The sequence below is a fragment of the Centropristis striata genome, chromosome 2 (assembly GCF_030273125.1).
Source record: "Centropristis striata isolate RG_2023a ecotype Rhode Island chromosome 2, C.striata_1.0, whole genome shotgun sequence".
NCBI lineage: Eukaryota > Metazoa > Chordata > Actinopteri > Perciformes > Serranidae > Centropristis > Centropristis striata.
The window spans coordinates 8,880,865-8,899,520 of NC_081518.1; the positions used below are offsets into that span (position 1 = coordinate 8,880,865).

General features: G+C 36.1%; 2 protein-coding genes and 1 long non-coding RNA gene across 3 annotated transcripts; 2 read left to right on the forward strand and 1 right to left on the reverse strand.

Annotated features, from left to right (window-relative positions):
- Positions 1-1,595: 1,595 nt before the first annotated feature.
- LOC131981360 (uncharacterized) lies at positions 1,596-9,120 on the forward strand. The gene is made up of 3 exons (XR_009395304.1): positions 1,596-1,909; positions 7,723-7,782; positions 7,898-9,120. It is a non-coding gene; the product is annotated as an uncharacterized LOC131981360 (long non-coding RNA).
- LOC131981355 (potassium-transporting ATPase subunit beta-like) lies at positions 1,760-7,851 on the reverse strand. The gene is made up of 7 exons (XM_059345626.1): positions 7,541-7,851; positions 4,732-4,860; positions 4,537-4,650; positions 4,250-4,455; positions 3,565-3,627; positions 2,321-2,413; positions 1,760-1,918 (listed from the first exon to the last, which is right to left on the reverse strand). The coding sequence occupies exons 1-7, from the start codon at positions 7,650-7,652 to the stop codon at positions 1,760-1,762; spliced, it is 876 nt and encodes a 291-aa protein (XP_059201609.1). The 5' UTR covers positions 7,653-7,851.
- A 744-nt stretch (positions 9,121-9,864) lies between the features above and the next one.
- Positions 9,865-17,947, forward strand: grk1a (G protein-coupled receptor kinase 1 a). The gene is made up of 7 exons (XM_059345613.1): positions 9,865-10,566; positions 12,067-12,194; positions 12,296-12,453; positions 13,774-13,857; positions 14,799-14,923; positions 15,951-16,152; positions 17,416-17,947. Exons 1-7 carry the CDS (start codon positions 9,865-9,867, stop codon positions 17,706-17,708), a joined length of 1,692 nt encoding a protein of 563 aa, XP_059201596.1. The 3' UTR covers positions 17,709-17,947.
- Positions 17,948-18,656: the final 709 nt, after the last annotated feature.

The following is an 18,656-nucleotide window of genomic DNA, read 5'->3' on the forward strand; positions in this document are numbered from 1 at the left end:
GTAAAATACAACATATGCATGAATGCAACAGTAATATTTATCCTTAAACATCAGATGTAGTAGTGAAACAATGACTGGGAACATTTACTTGCACAATACGTAACTTTTGATACAAATTTCTGTCAGACTGATCATACTTATTTTTAACATATCTACTTTTACTGAAAAAAAAAAGGATCTGAAAACATCTTCCACCACTATAAAAATAACAAGCAGTACTGAATGGGCCCTCGCATTTCACGCGTGTCAGGGCATGCGGGGTGTGTGCGTTACAGGGGCCAGTCTATACCACCCCTATGAATTTCATTGCCTTAAGTGTTATAGTGTGGCCACGGTATCAAATATGAAATTAGACTGCCACCACAGTAGGGGCCGATCAATAAAACCTTAAAGGGTTATCCTCAGGAGAGCATTGACAATAATTGTACCAAGTTTTGTATAATAATGCACAAACTATCCCTTTAATCCTCATACAGTTTCTGAAGGAGGACTCTTAACTAATATGTATAAGTTAGAAGAGGCAGGTAGCAATGGTGGAAAGTAACTATGTACATTTACTCAAGTACTGGACTTAAAGTAAAATTTTGAGGTACTTTTATGTACATTTTATGTAACTTTATACTTCTACTCCACTACATTTTGAGACAAATATTGTATTTTTTATTCCTCTACATTTAGCTGACAGCTTTAGTTAGATTTAAAATGAAAAACATGATACATTTAAAATGATTACCCATTTTTTATAAATTAAACCACTTAAAAGTTAATTAGGTAGTTAAAATGAGAGGAGTGGAGTCATTTCACAGTGTGGTATTAGTACTTTTACTGAAGTAAAGGATCTGAACACTTCTTCCACCACTGTCTTTTTTACTTCTTTACTTTTTTTCTTCCTTTTTTTTTTACATTTATTTTTTTCTTTATTTAATTTTTTTGTTTGTTTGTTTTTAATTTTTAATTTTTAATTTTTTAAATTTATTAATTTTTTTTATTTTAATTTTAATTTATTTATTTATTTTAATTTTCATTATTATTTTCTGCGTTTCTGCGCATGCGCGGCCGTTTTCGCTTCTGCGCGTGCGCGGTCTTTTTTCCGCTTCTGCGCGTGCGCAGTTTTTAGCGGTACTGCGCATGCGCGGCCTTTCTGGACAATGCGCATGCACAGAAAATCACACATGCGCAGAAGCGAAAACAGCCGCGCATGCGCAGAAGCGAAAAACTGCGCATGCGCAGAAGCACAGCGGGCCGCGCATGCGCAGAAACGCAGGAAAAAAGTAATACAAAAAATAAATAAATTGAAAAAAATAAATTAAAAAAAGACAGACAAAACTTGGAATATGTTTTTATTTAGAAAGATGTTTTTAGGATGCATTAGCTACATTTATCAACATGGTCGGTCGTTTGTGTTTTTTCCTCTGGAGTATGAAGAGGGGAGAGGAGGACACATGCAGAAAGATGGTGAGTAAGATGGTAAGTTTAAATTAGCATCAGGTTACATGAGAATACATTGATTTTAAATATTTCATTAATTAATGCCATGGTAAAATCTAAAAATCGGTTGACAAAGAGACTCATGAATCACTCATCAAAGCATGACAAATCGTGATGATATAAAAGCACCGCTCAGACATTTACACGTGGGCCTGTACTGCTGAACACAATTTGTTTTAATGTTAAATAACAGTCACTGTTGATCTGTGGACACCTGCTCTATCTGTGACTGACAGGTTAGCTGTTACATGAGTATCTTCTCCTCTGCTTCTCATTTCACTGCTTTGATGCAGAAGTCGACTTTTCCCTCGTAGGGGTCGTGGAAGTTTTGGTAGCTGATCTTTGTGGAGACCACTCTGCACTGGATCTTGGCCGCCCTCTTTTTGACCAGGCTGAAACGCACGGCCACCAGCGGGTTCACGTAAGTAGGCTGAAGAAAACGAGAATCTCTGGTTACTGATGTGAGATCGACTTTTTACTTTTTATTTCTATTTTTCTATAATTTGTTTATTCACTTTGTTGCTGCGAGTTAGGTGTAAAGATTGACACCTCAAGCTTATTTTAGCATAAAGACTGGTTCAAAATCTACAAATATTTTCTTTATTGATTTGAAATTCTGTGGTGACACAAAATCTTTGCAACATGATAAACTGTGAAGTTTATTTGGGGATATGCACCACGTGTTTTATAACACAGGGGCCTTTTTACAAACAGTTAGAAATGTACTTTTATTCATATTGCCACAAACCACATGACACACAGTGAGTGTGGGAACATTACTTTTACAAAGCACATTTTTGAACAACGTAAACCGTTGTTTATTTGCTCTCACCTGGGCCTGTTTTCCGTAGTAAGGGAAGTAAGAGAGATCGATATTTCCATTGTCAGGAAAATACTCGATTTTGGCCACATTTTCTTCTCCATCCTAAATACACACACACACACACATGAGAGAAAAAATGTAATCATGTTTAATGGGTCATTACAAGTGAAACTCCCGAGGAAACCGTTGTATAATGTCTCATGTGACCCTGGAGGAGCTTTGTCAAGTCAGAGAAAATAACCCTCAGTGATGCAGAGACGACTAATATTACAGAAAGTCTGTGTTTCAAAGTGGGGTTGTTGAGTTTGAAAGATGCGAGTGTTTACCAGGCAAGAAGAGTTGGATTATGGGAAATGTAGCCTGTCTCTGCCTCTGATGCATTGACTATGATTTTTAATTTGTCTCTCTCGAAGCCCCCAAACTTTATAGAAGTGTAAAATTGTTTAATTTGCAGCACAAGAAATTTTATTTGGATTTTTCATTACATCTGTTAATGAACGATCTATGTTAACCCTCTGGGGTATCTATTTTTCTTCACCTATATGATCTGACAATTATTTTCTCACTTTAACCTACTTTATCAACATATTAAGCCCAAAAATCATGAAAACCGAGTTGAAAAATTATACTATTTATTACAATAAAAAACACAAATATGCACAATGAACTGTTTTGGAACTTGAAAATGTAAACATAGGATACAAATATGAACATATAAAAGGTAAAAATTAAATATAATAAAAGTGTAGACAAAAAGTCCCATAAAAACATGTATATTTATAGACTTTTTTTCCTTGTTAGCTGCAACTCTTCAAAACAAACTATGTGCGAAATTACACAGAGAGCTACACCAACGCTCAAATATTTCTGTACCATCAAATTAAAACTACCATATCTTTGGTTTTACATGACGGCGGAATGTCAAACAAAAATTGGAAGAAAGTTTCAAGTCAAGTGGAGTGAAGTTGATAGCAGCGCTCCATGTGAGCTAGTTTTTTTGTTAAACGTCACGTGATTTGATCAGGACAGCATCATAGACCCCAGAGGGTTAAGCTTTGTTTGCCTGTCAAGTCAAGTCATTTTATTTACATAGCCCAAAATCACAAATCACTGTCTCTTTTAGATTTTTATTTAGTTATTTTTGATCTATGGTCAATTCGTCTCTTTATCTTTTTGCTGTCCCAGTATCACTATCCTTCTTCTAGTGGTTCTAATATCTGCTGTTAAAGTCAATATAAACAGTTGTTACTCACCAGCACAGTGCAGTTGACATATAAGGGAATCTTAGAGCTATTAGTTGGCAGGAAGCTGATGATCTGCAGAAACAATATTTATTAATCAATTAGTCAAATAAAGCTTATTTGTATAGCAGCTTTCATACAAAGTATTAAGTACTTTATAGATGACTGACAAGTTGATAGTAAGACAAAATTAGAAAAATCGTTAAAAAAAGACCAAAAACAATGAAACAGTTAAAGACCAGTGCACACGATACAATATATTTCAATATTAAAAAAACAGTGTAAATCTAAAAAAAAAGAAAAGAAAAGAAATATATATTTTTAAATGATATATAAAAAACAAAACAAAACAAAAAATATAAAATATATATATATTAATAAATTATATATATATATAAATTAAATAGCAATCATCATATAATAATACATGAGTTTTATTTATATTAGAAATTATTAGTGTATTATTTATATTATATATATTAAAAAGATAAAAGCGAGACTAAAAGATGAATGAAAGGCAAAAAAAACCCCAACAGAACATTTGATAATATAACAATAATAACAATAATCTAAAAAAATAAATGTATTACTACTACTACTACTACCAATAGCAATAATAATAATAATAATAATAATAATAATAATAATAATAATAAATAAAATTATAATTTTAATACATTTTATGAATTTGGCGTACCCTGTTCATCTTGATGATGACACACGGCATGCTGCAGTTGTAGCCAAAGGTTGGGTCCTCAAATCCTGAACAGGGTCCCAGCATGCTTTGCAGGAAGGGGCAGGCCCACTTGGTCTTGTTCGGGGCCGTGAAGCTGTTCTGGATGAAGTACTTTCCCTTCGTACAGTTGTAGTTGTTACATTCAAGCTGCTTGGTGTCATTGTAGGCTGAACGAGAGAGACACAAAGAAAGATTTAGATGCCTTTAAATATCAACCTTCCAACATGATGGAGGGAATAAATACTGACGCGTCAGGAATTTATTCAGGATCCTGGTCATCTTCATCCAGCTGCATTTGTCTGATGTGTTGTAGTTGATTTCCACAATTTCCTCCCCATAAGTGTCCGGCCACACCATTACCCCTGAACAAACAGAAACCTGGTTAACTGAGGTTTAATTCAAAGCTTCATTGTCTTATTGTTGCTTTCATGTTTTTATGTTACCCGGCGATTTTAACCGGTCTTGGTAGTCCGGGGCGTACGGATCCAAGGTGTACATGAGGGTCCAGATGGCCAGAGAAAAGAGGGCCGTCATCACCACGTAGAAGGCCACATAATACAGACTGATGTACACTGGGAAGGGGAGAGTTAAAAAAACATTAATCGCAAAAATGTTTAATGTTTCACGTCAGACAAAACATTATGCATATATTTCAATCACAAATGACATGACAAAAAATAAATAAAATTTACAAAACATTTTGAGAAAAAGGTAGAATTTTAATAAAATGTAAACGGTAATGATAGAAACACAAGCAAAGTTTTTTAAAATAAATTAAATACAAAAAATGCAAAAAATTTGCATCTAGACTATACATGTGAAATACAAATATAACAATGATGCAGAGAATACATAAATATATATAAAAAATAAATGTTAACAGCATTATTATTATTAATATTATTATTATTATTATTATTTAGTCCTTTGAGATCATTTTTATAATCATTTTTATAATGTTAAGTGCATTAGAAATCAAATGTATTATTATTAGTAGTAGTAATAGTAGTAGTAGTAGTAGTATTATCAATAATAATAATAATAATAAAAAATTTGATTTCTAATGAACTTTGCATTATAAAAATAACCTCAAAGGGCTAAAGCACATGCAGCATTGCCTGTGAAACAAAGTGTACTAAATATTTACATTTATATCATAATTTACAGCTATTTTTTGCTGGAAACGCCATTAATAGCTTGATATGTAAGAGTAGTTGTGTCCCAATTTCCATCGATACTCCTCCACTTTAACGGAGAGTTTTTGTTTTATTAACACAGTAAATAGTCATGGTGGCATCCCTCCTCTCTCTTTGTCCCTCTGATGTTTTAATATTGTTAATTTTCTGCAAGTTGTCTGCAAGAGTGAAATATTGAATGTTTCTTGATTGTTCAGTACACAGATTTTTCAGATTTTTATATTTGCTTAATGAGACACAGCGGAGGGTTTTTGAGTGCGGTCACAGAGGTGTATGTCCATATTCACTGAGTTCAAGGTGTCCTCTGTCGATATGAACTACAATTTAATCTGATTGTAAGATCAAACAGAGAGGGGAACGACTTAAAAAAAAAGAAACTTATCACAACTGCAGGCTTATCTGTCTTTGCTCACATGCTGCAAACAAACTGAGATATTAAAGGACAGAAAATGTCACAGAGAACGGTACACAGGAACATACAGACTGTGGTTCTCATTGGTCCTTAATATAAAGCGTCATATTAGTCATGATCTCAGTGCTATATCAGAAATTAACCTTGATCGTGTCCCAAACTATGTCCTGCTGGGTCCTTGAATGTGACGTGTCAGAAGGTTCCCAAACACACTTTAATACAGTTTTATTATAATCTAATTTCATATTGCATTTTATTCCTGCATTTTAACCCTCCTGTTATGTTGCAGATCAAATTGACCTATTTCAAAGTTTAAATATCTAAAAAAAAAAATAGTTAAAAGTATTTTCTTCATTAAAAAAAAAGAATTTCAAAATGTAAAAAAAAAAATCAAAAAAAAAAAATCAATGTCATGTAAATTGTATTCTCTATGTGGTTCTTTCCAATGTACACAAAAAATTTTAACATACTTTTAAAAAAAATGAAAAACAAGTGAATTATCCTCATTGGACCCTGATCTGTGAGAGGTAAAGAACACCATTGCACTAAATATTCATTGAAATTGTTATGTTTATTGGGATTTTTTAGTTTCTTACACTTTTGGATAATTAAACATGTCCCGGGTCAAATTGACCTACGAACATTGCTGTTCCTGAGAAACAAACATAACAGGAGGGTTAACTTCCCGACCTAACAAGACTACCTGATTGGAATTATGGACACTATTTAACACAATCAAATAATTGGTTTACTCATAGTTCCCCATGCAGCCTTTTGTTTAAAAGCCCCCGCGACCTAGGATGATCTTCAACTAGCACTGAGGATAAATAAGCCCATAACATTTTGTCAATTTCATAGCTTAATTTCAAACTTTCCTGCAACTGTTTTTAGCTTAGGTCATTTTAATAGCATTTTTACTTATTTATTCATCTTGTCTGTTGTCTGTATTTTAATTTCGTATTTTTGTACTGTTTGTAAATGTACTCGTCATCACTGTAAATGTGGGAAACCTCAATGCCTTACAAGTTTAAATGAAGTGTTAATAATATACATAACATGTGTGAAATAAGAGCAGTTTTGAAATTCCAATTTTTTTTATTTTACTGTCATGGTGAGGATTAGAAAAAATACTTATGGTAAGCATTTTTGTGACTCATTTGAGGCCCGGAAATTTTCTTATTTTCCAAATCTGCATTGAAAAAACAAGTTTTAAAGGGGCAATACATGATCTTTTCACCCTTCCAATAATATAAAATAAAGAAAACATATTTGCAGGATATTGACAGAATTGCTGTTTCAGCAATAAATAGATAACTATACTCCTAAAAAAAAACCCCATATTTGTATGTTTATTGTATACAATTAGATAGAAGAATAGAAGAATTTCAGCACCAATGACTGCTGTAATTAAGTGTAATTTCTGTGTTTATGACAATAAAGAACTTCAATTTATTTTATTTAAGTAGACACTGACATTGTGTTAATAATATAGAAAAGTAGGTATTTCTCAATCATCTAGGATATTTCCTCCACAGTCTCATATTTAATATAAAGTCCTTGTACTGTGCTTCAGACACCCCACTGTATATTTTCAAGGTTATGTAATGTATAATTCACAGGAGAAGTCACTGAAGTTATAATTACCCCATTTCTCTGGCGTTCTCCCCATTAACTTCCCTTCATCTGAGTTCCAGACAAAACGGCCAAAGTCTTCACATCGCTGCCCACAGGTCCTCTTCTCCTTCAGGGCGGCCATGATGAAGGTCTGAGCTGAGCAGGATCCACAGCAGACCTTTTACTTCTCTTCTTCTCTCCCTCACTCACAGATATATGTGTTTCTCCTCTCTCCTTCCTGTCCCTCCCCACAGATTTTGAGGCACTCTCAGGTTTGTACTAATGTCTTATCCGTCTCCTGTCTCATTCTCTTTTACAGTAAAACTCACTCCCTAGACGTCACTCCAGAGTGTGATGTATGTGTTATCTCTCATTCACCATTTATAGGGCCGAGATAAGGTGCATACGGAGGCTGAGGCGGGCCAACGTAGAAACAGGTGAACTTGACGTCCTTCACTCCTCGGAGAAACGTGAGGATCACCTTGAACAGCCAGGCGGGCTTCGTTTATAATGACAACAGACAAGGTGAAGCACTGCAGATTTAAATTTCACACATCGAAACATAAACTAAAGCGCTCATCCGTTTGATTCTGTACTTGACAAAGAGCCAGTTTGGGTTGGAACATTTAACTGAAGTAATAAGGAAGGAAAGTAAGTTTAGATCAACGTTAAGTGTCAAAAATGATTTTCTCTGCCTGCCGAACGAGCTATTTTACACAAATGGACGACTCTGTCCCTCCCTCACACTGGATTAGAGATATTATGTCCTGTATGAATCTAGAGAAAATTAGATATACTGTCCAGGGAACGGAGAGTTAATTTTACAAGTGTGGCAACCATTCTTAACAATTTTTGAAAATCCCACTATACAGTCATCTCAGAGTAGCTTTTTGTTTTTGTATTTTCTTTTCCACAATTGTTATTTATGCATCTCATTCCTCTATCCTAATAATTAATCTGTGCATTTTTTAAATTTCAGTTATTTCTATATTTATTTTTATTGTTATTACTGTTTTTTGTTTGCTTTTTTCCCCCCTCAATTCACTGGATTTTGATTTTCTTTCAATGTAAAGATAATTTCTTTGTCTTGTAATTTACTACGACATGTACTATAACTATAATTTAAAGTTTATTTGTCCATGATTTAACATTTTCTTCTGATTTAGCTGTTTGTCTGTTTTGTTTTGTTTTGTTTTGTTTTGTTTTTTTTGCTGGATAGTTGGATGGGTTGTGACAAGAGTGTGTGTTGTTTCTTTTGTCTTTGTACAGTTAACTGTTTTATTCCTGAATAACAATTAATAAAAAGACCTTGGAAAGAAAATATACTATGTATTATGACATACAAAATACTAAATAACACATCCAGGGTCCCTATCATTTTTTTTCTAATAAGGGGCAGCTGCAAGATCCCTGTTTCTAACACATCTGGAGGGCTGGAGTCTATATTTCTCTATATTTAAAAACGGATTTATTGTAACTATTATTTCCATTCTTTCTGCTCCGATTGACTTTTTTTCCTGTCCTATCACGATCTCATGATAAATGCTAAAATTGACACAGGATTCCAGAAAAAAAGAGTAATTCTTTAAATGGAATATCTTAAGTTTTTTGCAGATATTGGCTAAAAACTATGGATACCTCATATTTTAAAGATAATTGTTAGGTTTTGAGACAAAATTAGTGTTTCCTTGTGGTAAAGGGTAATAGAGAGAGATAACATTGGCCAAATTTGATTAAAAGAGTACAAAATCAGCAATCTGCAAAAGCATGATGTTAACTTCTGTTTTCACTTCACTATCCTCTCTCTCTCTCTCTCTCTTTCTCTCTCTCTCTCTCTCTTTTTCTCTCCCTGAGTCTCACTGCATTCCTTCTACCAGCCCACTACATGCATGCCACATTCATCCCTCCTCCTCTCGCTTTTTTCATTTCCTTTCCATCATGTATCCTCGGTCTTTGTTTTCACTATCTGTTCCCTTCTCTTCCTCTTGTCTACAGCGTGCAGTTGGGTTAGTAGCACAGGATAAAGCATTACAGTGTAGTGGACAAATCCCTTTGGGGGAAAGGTGATGAGTCAGGTAGATCCTCATGTGTGTCTGCATGTGTGTGGAAGAAACTCTGAGCTCTCTGTGGCTGTCTGCAGCGAGCAGACGGTCAGATTTAACATATTCTCTGCTTCTGAAGAGGAAATCCACATCTCATCTCATTATTATTTGGAAAATAGTCACATATCATCTGCACGACTTCTTCTCTCTGCACCTCCAGAGGTTTGCTTCCAACTTCTGCACCTTTTCTACTGGTTGTTTGTCCATCTCACTCCTTTCTCTGTCCCTCCGCCACTTTCTGACCGGGTCATCATGGATATTGGTGGCCTGACGACAGTGGTGGCCAACTCTGCCTACATCTCAGCCCGCGGGAGCTGTGATGGCACCACCGACCCTACATCCAACCGAGACAAGAAGTACCACTCTCTCCTGAAGTTGCCTCACATCACAGTGTGTGAAGGACTGCGGGAGACTTTAGATTTGGGCTTCCATACCGTCTGTGTGGAGCAGCCCATCGGCAAACGTCTCTTCCAGGAGTTCCTGGACTCCAACAAGGAATATAAAGGCCCCTGCCGCCTGTGGAAGGATATCGAGGAATACAACATGGCTGAGGATGAAGAGCGAGTCAAAAAAGCCAGCAAGATCATGTCCCGGTACATGGAGCCTGACGCCAAGTATTTCTGCCCTTTCCTGCCAGAAAACGGCATCACAAAGGTCAAAGAGAAACACCAAGAGGCCGGGGATGATCTTTTCAGTGAGATCATGGACAACGTGAAGGACTTCCTCAAGGAAGTCCCCTACACTTTCTTTCTGGAAAGCATGTATCTGAAAAGGTTCCTGCAGTGGAAGTGGTTGGAGATGCAGCCCATTGCAGAGGACTGGTTTTTGGATTTTCGTGTTTTGGGAAAAGGGGGTTTTGGGGAAGTGTCTGCGTGTCAAATGAAGGCCACGGGGAAACTGTACGCCTGCAAAAAACTCAACAAGAAGAGGCTGAAGAAGAGAAAAGGCAATGAGGTAAGAGGACAAGTCATTAAGGAGTCAAAGTTCTGTTGCTTGAGCTGCACAAAGCTATTACTGATACTGAAATCTACAAACGTGAGTCGTGGTCTTGCTATTTACAGTATCTGTGTAATCCCTCTTCACTAAACAACGGTCAGTAACTAGATGGAGCCTTGCACGCTAGGCACCTTTGGCTTATATGATTAGAGCCCTCAGCATTAGAGCATTTTGATCTCCTTATAGATTGCCAGTCCTGCCATGTTTATAAATGGAGCAGCTCTCCAGTGGATTCTCTAATCTTATGCTTAAACCCCAAAACAGAAACTGGAAGATGACTTAAACTTCAGCTCAAAAAATGATGATGCTATAATGACCCTGTTTTCACAAGTTAAAGATGCAACCACAGATACAACAAACGTATACAAAATATAACTTTTTACTGTATTTGGAAGCTGAAATGCTACTCCAGATTGATCAATATCAATACAATTGGGTCAAAGTAATGGTTAGCGCCACGTAGCATTATTTATATGGGGAAAACAAACTATTTTTCTTGTGCATCATCATGATTAAACTTAACTCAAAGGTGCTCTGAAATGCTGCATTCAAATGCAACTATGTATTTTGGAAAATTAACTCCTTGAATGGATGTTGCAGTGTTGTTGTGCAGCTAACTCTCAAGCTCTTCAAGACCGAGAAATGTACAGGTATATGACACCTTTTTTAAAGCTGGAGAACAGGACATGTCCGTTACATTCAAGCCATTACCGAATAATTTCACACAATGCCAATTAAGGATATCACCGCCAGGGAAAGCTCTATATTTCGCAGTATAGTAGACTTGCAGTGTTTGGTGTTTGTGGTGACTTTCCTGCACTAGACAGACTTGATGAGAGAGCTCCTGCAGGCATGCATTATAAGCACAAATCGTTAATATTTGCTTAATTACTCTCACTGCCAGACAGGGCAGACATTAATTCCACACTGTTAATGCATAAGCAAAAGGCTTACAGTGCAGCAAACTCATGACTACAGATAAATGATAGCTACTGTGTCCAATAAAGACTATAACAGTCTAAAGTAGAGTGCTGTTCTCTGTAATAGAGGGAAACCTCCTTACAAGTTTAAATGAAGTGTTAATAATATACATAACCGTGTGTGAAATAATAGCAGTTTTGAAATTCCAATTTTTTTTTTTATTGTCATTTTGAGGATTAGAAAAAATACTTATGGTAAGCATTTTTGTGACTCATTTGAGGCCTGGAAATGTTGTTATTTTCCAAATCTGCATCTAAAAAATAAGTATTAAAGGGGCAATACGTGATCTTTTCACCTCCCAATAATATAAAATAAAGAAAACATATTTGCAGGAAATTGACAGAATTGCTGCTTCAGCAATAAATAGATAACTATACTCCTAAAAAAATACATATTTGTATGTTTATTGTATAGAATTAGAGTGCTGTACACATGGTAAATATGTTCTCATATCAGCCGTCCCTTCCTGTCCTGTAGGGGGCGATGGTGGAGAAGAAGATTCTGGCTCGAGTTCACAGCAGGTTCATCGTCTCGTTGGCGTACGCCTTCCAGTCCAAAACAGAGCTGTGTCTGGTCATGACCATCATGAACGGAGGAGATCTGAGGTTAAATCTCATTCACTCTCACTGACACTGACCACAATCAGCAATCAGCAATTCACAGTGATACCTGAAGTTTCTCCATAATCCTTCCGTTGTGCCATTAGGTATCACATGTATAACGTGGATGAGAACAACCCGGGGTTTAATGAGCCTCGGGCCTGCTACTACGCTGCTCAGATCATCCAGGGCCTGGAGCACCTCCACCAGAAGAGGATCATCTACAGAGACCTCAAACCAGAGAATGTGCTGCTGGATAATCAAGGTCAGACACTCAAAATCTAAAGATGAAGTCTCTTGTGTTCTTAAATGTAGCCTGAAGTCATTTAATCTGAAAGATGTTTTATACATTCAAGACGCCATACTGGTTCAACAGTGAATCATGGTTTACTGTCTGAGTTTTTGGACCACTAGAAACAGTTTGATATTTGCTTGTTATCTTTCTGCCTGAGAGTTAGACAAGAAGATTCATACTACTCTCATGTCTTTCTCTTAAATATAAATTTGGAGCAAAATGATTGTGAGCTAATCTTAACGTTAGCCTAAAGACTAGTATGTGCATTCTTTTTAACAACCAGCAGGGGGCGACTCTACTGGTTGCAAAAAGATATCCAATTGTATGAAAGTCAATGAGAAAATGGACACTTCATACTTGATCTATTTACCTCAGCAAACATTTTCCTTAAGGGTTTATGGTCTCAATCGCTAGTTTCAAGTCTTCTTCAAAACAGCATGACGCTCATATTGAAAGTTATTATCCCATCTAGAGTTAAATAGACATTACAGCATGGATTCTTAATCTTAATTTAATTTAGCTTCTCAGTCAGTTCAATTTTTTTTGTCAAAATATGGTCACTTCTGGCAACCATAAAACCAAGATGGTGACGGTCAAGATGGCAAAATTTCAAAACTGTAGTCCACAAATCAATGGGAGTCATCCCGGTGTTTTTTATACAGTCCGTGGTTCAAAGGTGGCGAAATCTGCCCACCTCCACCTCAAAAACTCACAGTTTTATATGTTATATCTCTTTTTTTTTCATCTGTACAAAAATCCAAGTGTAAAAATGAGAAGTTGTCGTTGTTCTGGGTGACTAACTGGAGTTTTTTAAACACAACCAAGGTAACTGTCTTGATGCTAACTTACGCTCAGCTAACCGTCTCTTGGCTCCAGCCTCATATATCTTGTACAGACCTGAGAGTAGCATCCTTTGGGCACATTCCCAAAATGACTCCTTTATAACAATGACATTTAAACCTCTAGCCACTTATAAAGACTACAACAGATACAGTGGTTTGTGCTTTTACTGTAATAAAATTAAAGCTCACCTTGACTTTAACAATACATCTCATTCTTGCCCTCCTGAGGTCAAAACACACACACACACACACACACACACACACGCTCTATAAACAAACTGAACCACTCACACACATCACACCTAAAGAGTCTAACACAAGGACATCTTTCAGTTATCGTGCCACTGCAGGTTAACGTCTCAGAGACGTAGTGCCGCAGGTCAACATTCGTATCTGTGACGTGCCCGGCTCTTGACTTTACCCAGCAGCTGCTTGTTTGTTCTCACAGGTAACGTCCGTATCTCTGACCTTGGCCTGGCTGTGGAGCTCGCTGACAATCAGTCGAAAATCAAGGGTTACGCCGGGACTCCAGGTACAGTCCAACTAAAAACCCACTAAACTGACTATAATCTAGCTGTTTATTCCTCTTGATCTGTGTTCTCATATGTGACATTTACCTTTAATGTACAGCTCCAACCAGCGTTATCTTAAAAACATAAATAAAATAATATATATAAATCCATGCATAAATCAGCATGAATAGAGAATATAAATACAGTATATTTTCATAAATATGCTCTATCTGGTAGTTATTATTTCCTATTTTGTAAAGAGACACCACATTGTTGTTTTCTTCAGAGATTACTTATCTTATCCACGTTTGACTTATTCATATTTCAACTTGTTTCTTCTATTTGCCATCTATCTGTTAATGTATGGGCTCAGTGCTGCTTGATTGATATATTTTCATGTTCCTTAAAATTTCTCATGAAACCTGAACACTTGACTCTCTGATCTCAGGATTTTAGTTTTAAGAAATACAGGATTCTTAAAAAAAAAAAAAAAACATATTTTTTTAAAAATTTTTAGCAGTTTTTTAGCAGTTCTGTGACCTCTGTAAGAGCCAATAAAATCGATAAATGATAATAATTTAGTTTAAAAAAAGATTAAAAACTGCCAATGATAATTTCATTACAATTCATAAGGTTTAAAATGGTCTGAAATGCATAATTTAGTAATGTATAAATGATAAAACGCTTCTTTGCTTCTTTTTTAAATGTTATTGTGTGTAGTTTTAGCTGTGGTTTGAATGTAACCGGTCAGTTTGGATTCAGATATTGATGGAAGCTACAGTTTTTTGACCGTGCATTGAACATGTCATTTTATTTCAAATTCGCAATTAAACATTTTAAAAGGAAGGAAATCGCTCAACATTCGCATTGCAAATACTGTTGGTTGAGTCCAGAAAGTGATACAGTTAAAGTTAAAGAATGAGACAAAGTGCCACAACGACCTTTTCTCTCTGACCTGCAGGGTTTATGGCTCCTGAGCTGCTGAAAGGAGAAGAGTACGATTACTCTGTAGATTATTTCACTCTGGGGGTCACTCTCTTTGAGTTCATGGCTGCAAGGGGGCCCTTCAGGACCCGAGGAGAGAAGGTAAATATACTGTGTATGTCCTGTTCTTAATCCACTTGTATTAAATGCTTTAAAAATGTTTTTATTTGCTCTTTTGGCTCTGTCCCTCTTTACTCAGTGTAATCAGCTCTTATATATTTCTTCTTGTGATGTTAAAATCCATTTATACTAAACTGTGTGAAAATACAGTAAGTTTATTAAGACTTGATGACTCAACTTTGCCCACTTGTGGCCTAATGCTGATACTGCTCTGAAATAAATGAAACCCTCAATTACAGTAACAAGTGGACGGTGGTGGAAGTATTCAGATCCCTTACTTAAGTAAAAGTACTAATACCACACTGTGAAATTACTCCACTACAAGTAAAAGTCCTGCATATAAAACTTACCTAAGTATCAGCAAAAAAATGTACTTAAATTATCAAAAGTAAAAGTACTCGTTATGCAGAATGGCACCACTCAAATTGTTTCATGTACTCTAATATATTATTAGATTATTTGTATTAATTCATTTATCAAAGACGTGTTTTAGTTTTGTAAAGATAGGACTAATTTTAACTACTTAATATACTGTTATGAGATCTAATTAAAGAAATGTCTAATTACTTTAAATTTATCATGTGTTTTTATGTTAAATCTCAACCGGAAAAGTAACTAAAGCTGTCAGCTAAATGTAGTGGAGTAAAAAGTACAATATTTGCCTCAAAATGTAGTGGAGTAGAAGTATAAAGTTACTTAAAATGGAAATACTCTACTCAAAATTATACTTAAGTACAGTACTTGAGTAAATTAACTTAGTTACATTCCACCACTGCCAGTGGACAAGTATTCATATGTTTTACATACCCATATACCATACCACTGTGTAAAAAATACTATGTTCCAGATTTGACTGTTTATCAGTTAAATGTACTCACAGTATAAAAAGTAAAAGTGCTACAGGATTATTGTTTTTAAAGCTTAAATCTCGGGTCCATTCACAGACTTTAAGACATTAACACTGGATGTTTTAAACGTAAATCTCTCATGCTCTCTGTGCTGTTGGCAGGTGGAGAATAAGGTGGTGAAGAAGCGGATCCTGACCGAGACAGTGATGTATCCAGAGAAGTTCAGTGAGAACGCTCGGTCCATCTGTGAGGGTCTGCTGGTCAAAGAGGTCGACAAGAGGCTCGGCTTCAAGAACGGATCATGTGACGAGATCAGGGCGCACGCCTTCTTCAGTGAGATCAACTGGAGGAAACTCAACGCAGGTCTGTTCTCAATAAAATCAAATCAAATCAAATCAAATCAAATCAAGCATAAAACAATACACTACCACCACAGACTGAGAAAACATCTGCAGCATCTTACTACAGATGTCAAGAGATTTGAGCTTCCTTAAGAAAAAGAGGCAGTTCTGCCCCTTTTTGTAGAGAGCGTCTGTGTAATCAATCCAATATTTCATATTCTAAATAACAAATGTATACACACCGACTTTCTTCTTCATTAGGTCTACTTGTGTCTTCTAATGTGATCCAATAGCACATCTCCTTCCATAGATTCTGCATTTACAATAATAATAATAATGTTCACTTTTGTTTGGCACTGTCAAAGAGTTGTTCATTTTTTCATTAAGAAGGTTGTTATTTCCAGTAGTGGACTGGACTGGACTGTATTATATTAAGAGATGTTTTTATTATTCTGGCCAACAAATTTAGATACAAGGGAGTGCCACAATATAAGAAACACCTGTCAATAATGGACTCCAGTACACCACCACCCACTGTGACCTCAATAATAAACATACAGTAAAATTATTACTTTTCTGACAGTCAACAAAACCTTAAAAACTATCATCTTTGTAAAAGTAGAATTAATGGCTGGATTAGATTGTATAACATCATTGTGCTGGTGTACCTAATAAAGTGGCCAGGCAGTGTGTGTGTGTGTGTGTGTGTGTGTGTGTGTGTGTGTATTTTCAGTCATGGAAAAAATTATTAGACCACCCATCTTGATAATGATTTTGGTTATTATCAAGAAAACCATGGAAAATGTCTAGATATCAGCTCATAAATTAAACCTGTATGAGCTATTTTTGTTGTTATCTTTATATTTTATCCAAACAAACCAAATACCTTTAGTTATGCCAGGTATTAGAAATTGAAGAAAACAATGGTCTAATATTTTTTTCCATGACTGTATATACTTAATTTTCACTATCCACTTATGGCTTGGTTTTCAAAATGTATTATTTAATCTTGAAGAAGTTGGTGCAAGATTCTCCCCTTTATGCAACATGTGCATCCAAAACAGTTTCTATAAAAATATGGACAGTATAAGATTATATAGATATACATATCTATAAGCCATGCTCTGCCAATTGCAGCAGCCCCCTACAGGTGAGTTATATGCAGGGGCGTTTCTAGGATTTGAGGATGTTTGGGGGCTAGCCCAGACCTCCCTCTGGGTGTCTGGAGGATCCTCCAGTGACACTTTAAAAAAAATAAATTTTAAAACAACTTGTGTCTCCTCAGGGATCCTCACTCCGCCTTTCTTGCCGGACTCAAAGACAGTTTACGCCAAGAACATCGATGCTGTCGGTGCCTTCTCCACAGTTAAAGGCATGCAGCTCGAAGAAAAGGACAATTGTTTTTTTAATGAGTTCGCCTCGGGGAGCATCTCCATCCCCTGGCAGGAGGAGATGATCGAGATGGGGATCTACGGCGAGCTCACAGTTTGGGGAGCCGATGGTGGTTTGCCCAATGACCTGCGGCGTGAATCCATCCTGGAGCAGCCGCCCAAGTCCTCCACCTGCACGCTGTCGTGAGAAGCAAAATATTCAGCTGCAGAAGGATGATTTTATATGAAATGCTGACAGTATTACCTGCACTTTATGTTAATTTATTTTTTTACTTTTAGTCCTTTTTATCTATGTGGACTGACAAGTTTTTTCTTTATTGCTGCACACTTTTAACGTATTACCTCATTGTCTGTAACATTGTTCGATTTGTTTGAGGAAGAGGAATGAATGATCAATTACTGTGTGTGTGTGTGTGTGTGTGTGTGTGTGTGTGAATGAACTGCAGGTTAAAAAATCAGCATTTCGCACATTTTTCGCACTGTGTTTCCACTTTTTGCTTCTCCAATGTGTTATAATTGTTTTGCAGCTTCAGAAGTGTAAATAAGCTTGTGCCCATTGTTGCAGAGATGTTTTATTGAATTTAAATAAATATTTTCACATTAAAATCAGCATGTTTTGTGTGTGACAGCCATACAGACAGCTGAAATTAAATAATTCATAACATATTAAAATAATCTTTTGGTAGGTGGCAGTATACACACATCTGGGCAAGTAAAATCTAAGTCTTCCCAAAAGACTGTTTTGAGTGGACAGTTCATACATAATAATAATACTTTCCTGGTCTGAGAAAGGAACAATGCTGATCTCTGCAGGTTATAAAATATAGTCCCACCTCTGCATATTGCTTCCACATTGTAACTTTATTTCAGTATATATGTCTATGGTTGGAAGCATCGAGTTCAGCGGCCATCTTGCGTCGCCATCTTGTTTCCGATACGGGGAGCAGACCATATTTGGATTGTGGAGGCGCGAGAGGGATCTGACAGCCTCTCTACACCTCAACCTGACTGAGAGAAGCCGCTGCTAATTCATGTTAGCATTAACTTTAGCATTAACTGGGATGTTAGTTTTGGCTAGCAAAAAACAAAATGTATGTTATTTACCTAAGAAAAAAGAACAGCGACTCCATGCAGT

Bases quoted from the DNA above. Each gene is read 5' to 3' on its own strand.
- LOC131981355 (XM_059345626.1), bottom strand. From the start codon at position 7,652: ATGGCCGCCCTGAAGGAGAAGAGGACCTGTGGGCAGCGATGTGAAGAC. The intron at 4,651-4,731 runs GTAACATAAAAA...CTGTTTGTTCAG, and splicing joins AGACCGGTTAAAATCGCCGG to GGGTAATGGTGTGGCCGGAC. The intron at 2,414-3,564 runs GTGAGTAACAAC...GTGTGTATTTAG, and splicing joins ATGTCAACTGCACTGTGCTG to GATGGAGAAGAAAATGTGGC.
- grk1a (XM_059345613.1), top strand. From the start codon at position 9,865: ATGGATATTGGTGGCCTGACGACAGTGGTGGCCAACTCTGCCTACATC. The intron at 12,195-12,295 runs GTTAAATCTCAT...TTGTGCCATTAG, and splicing joins ATGAACGGAGGAGATCTGAG to GTATCACATGTATAACGTGG. The intron at 12,454-13,773 runs GTCAGACACTCA...TTGTTCTCACAG, and splicing joins TGTGCTGCTGGATAATCAAG to GTAACGTCCGTATCTCTGAC.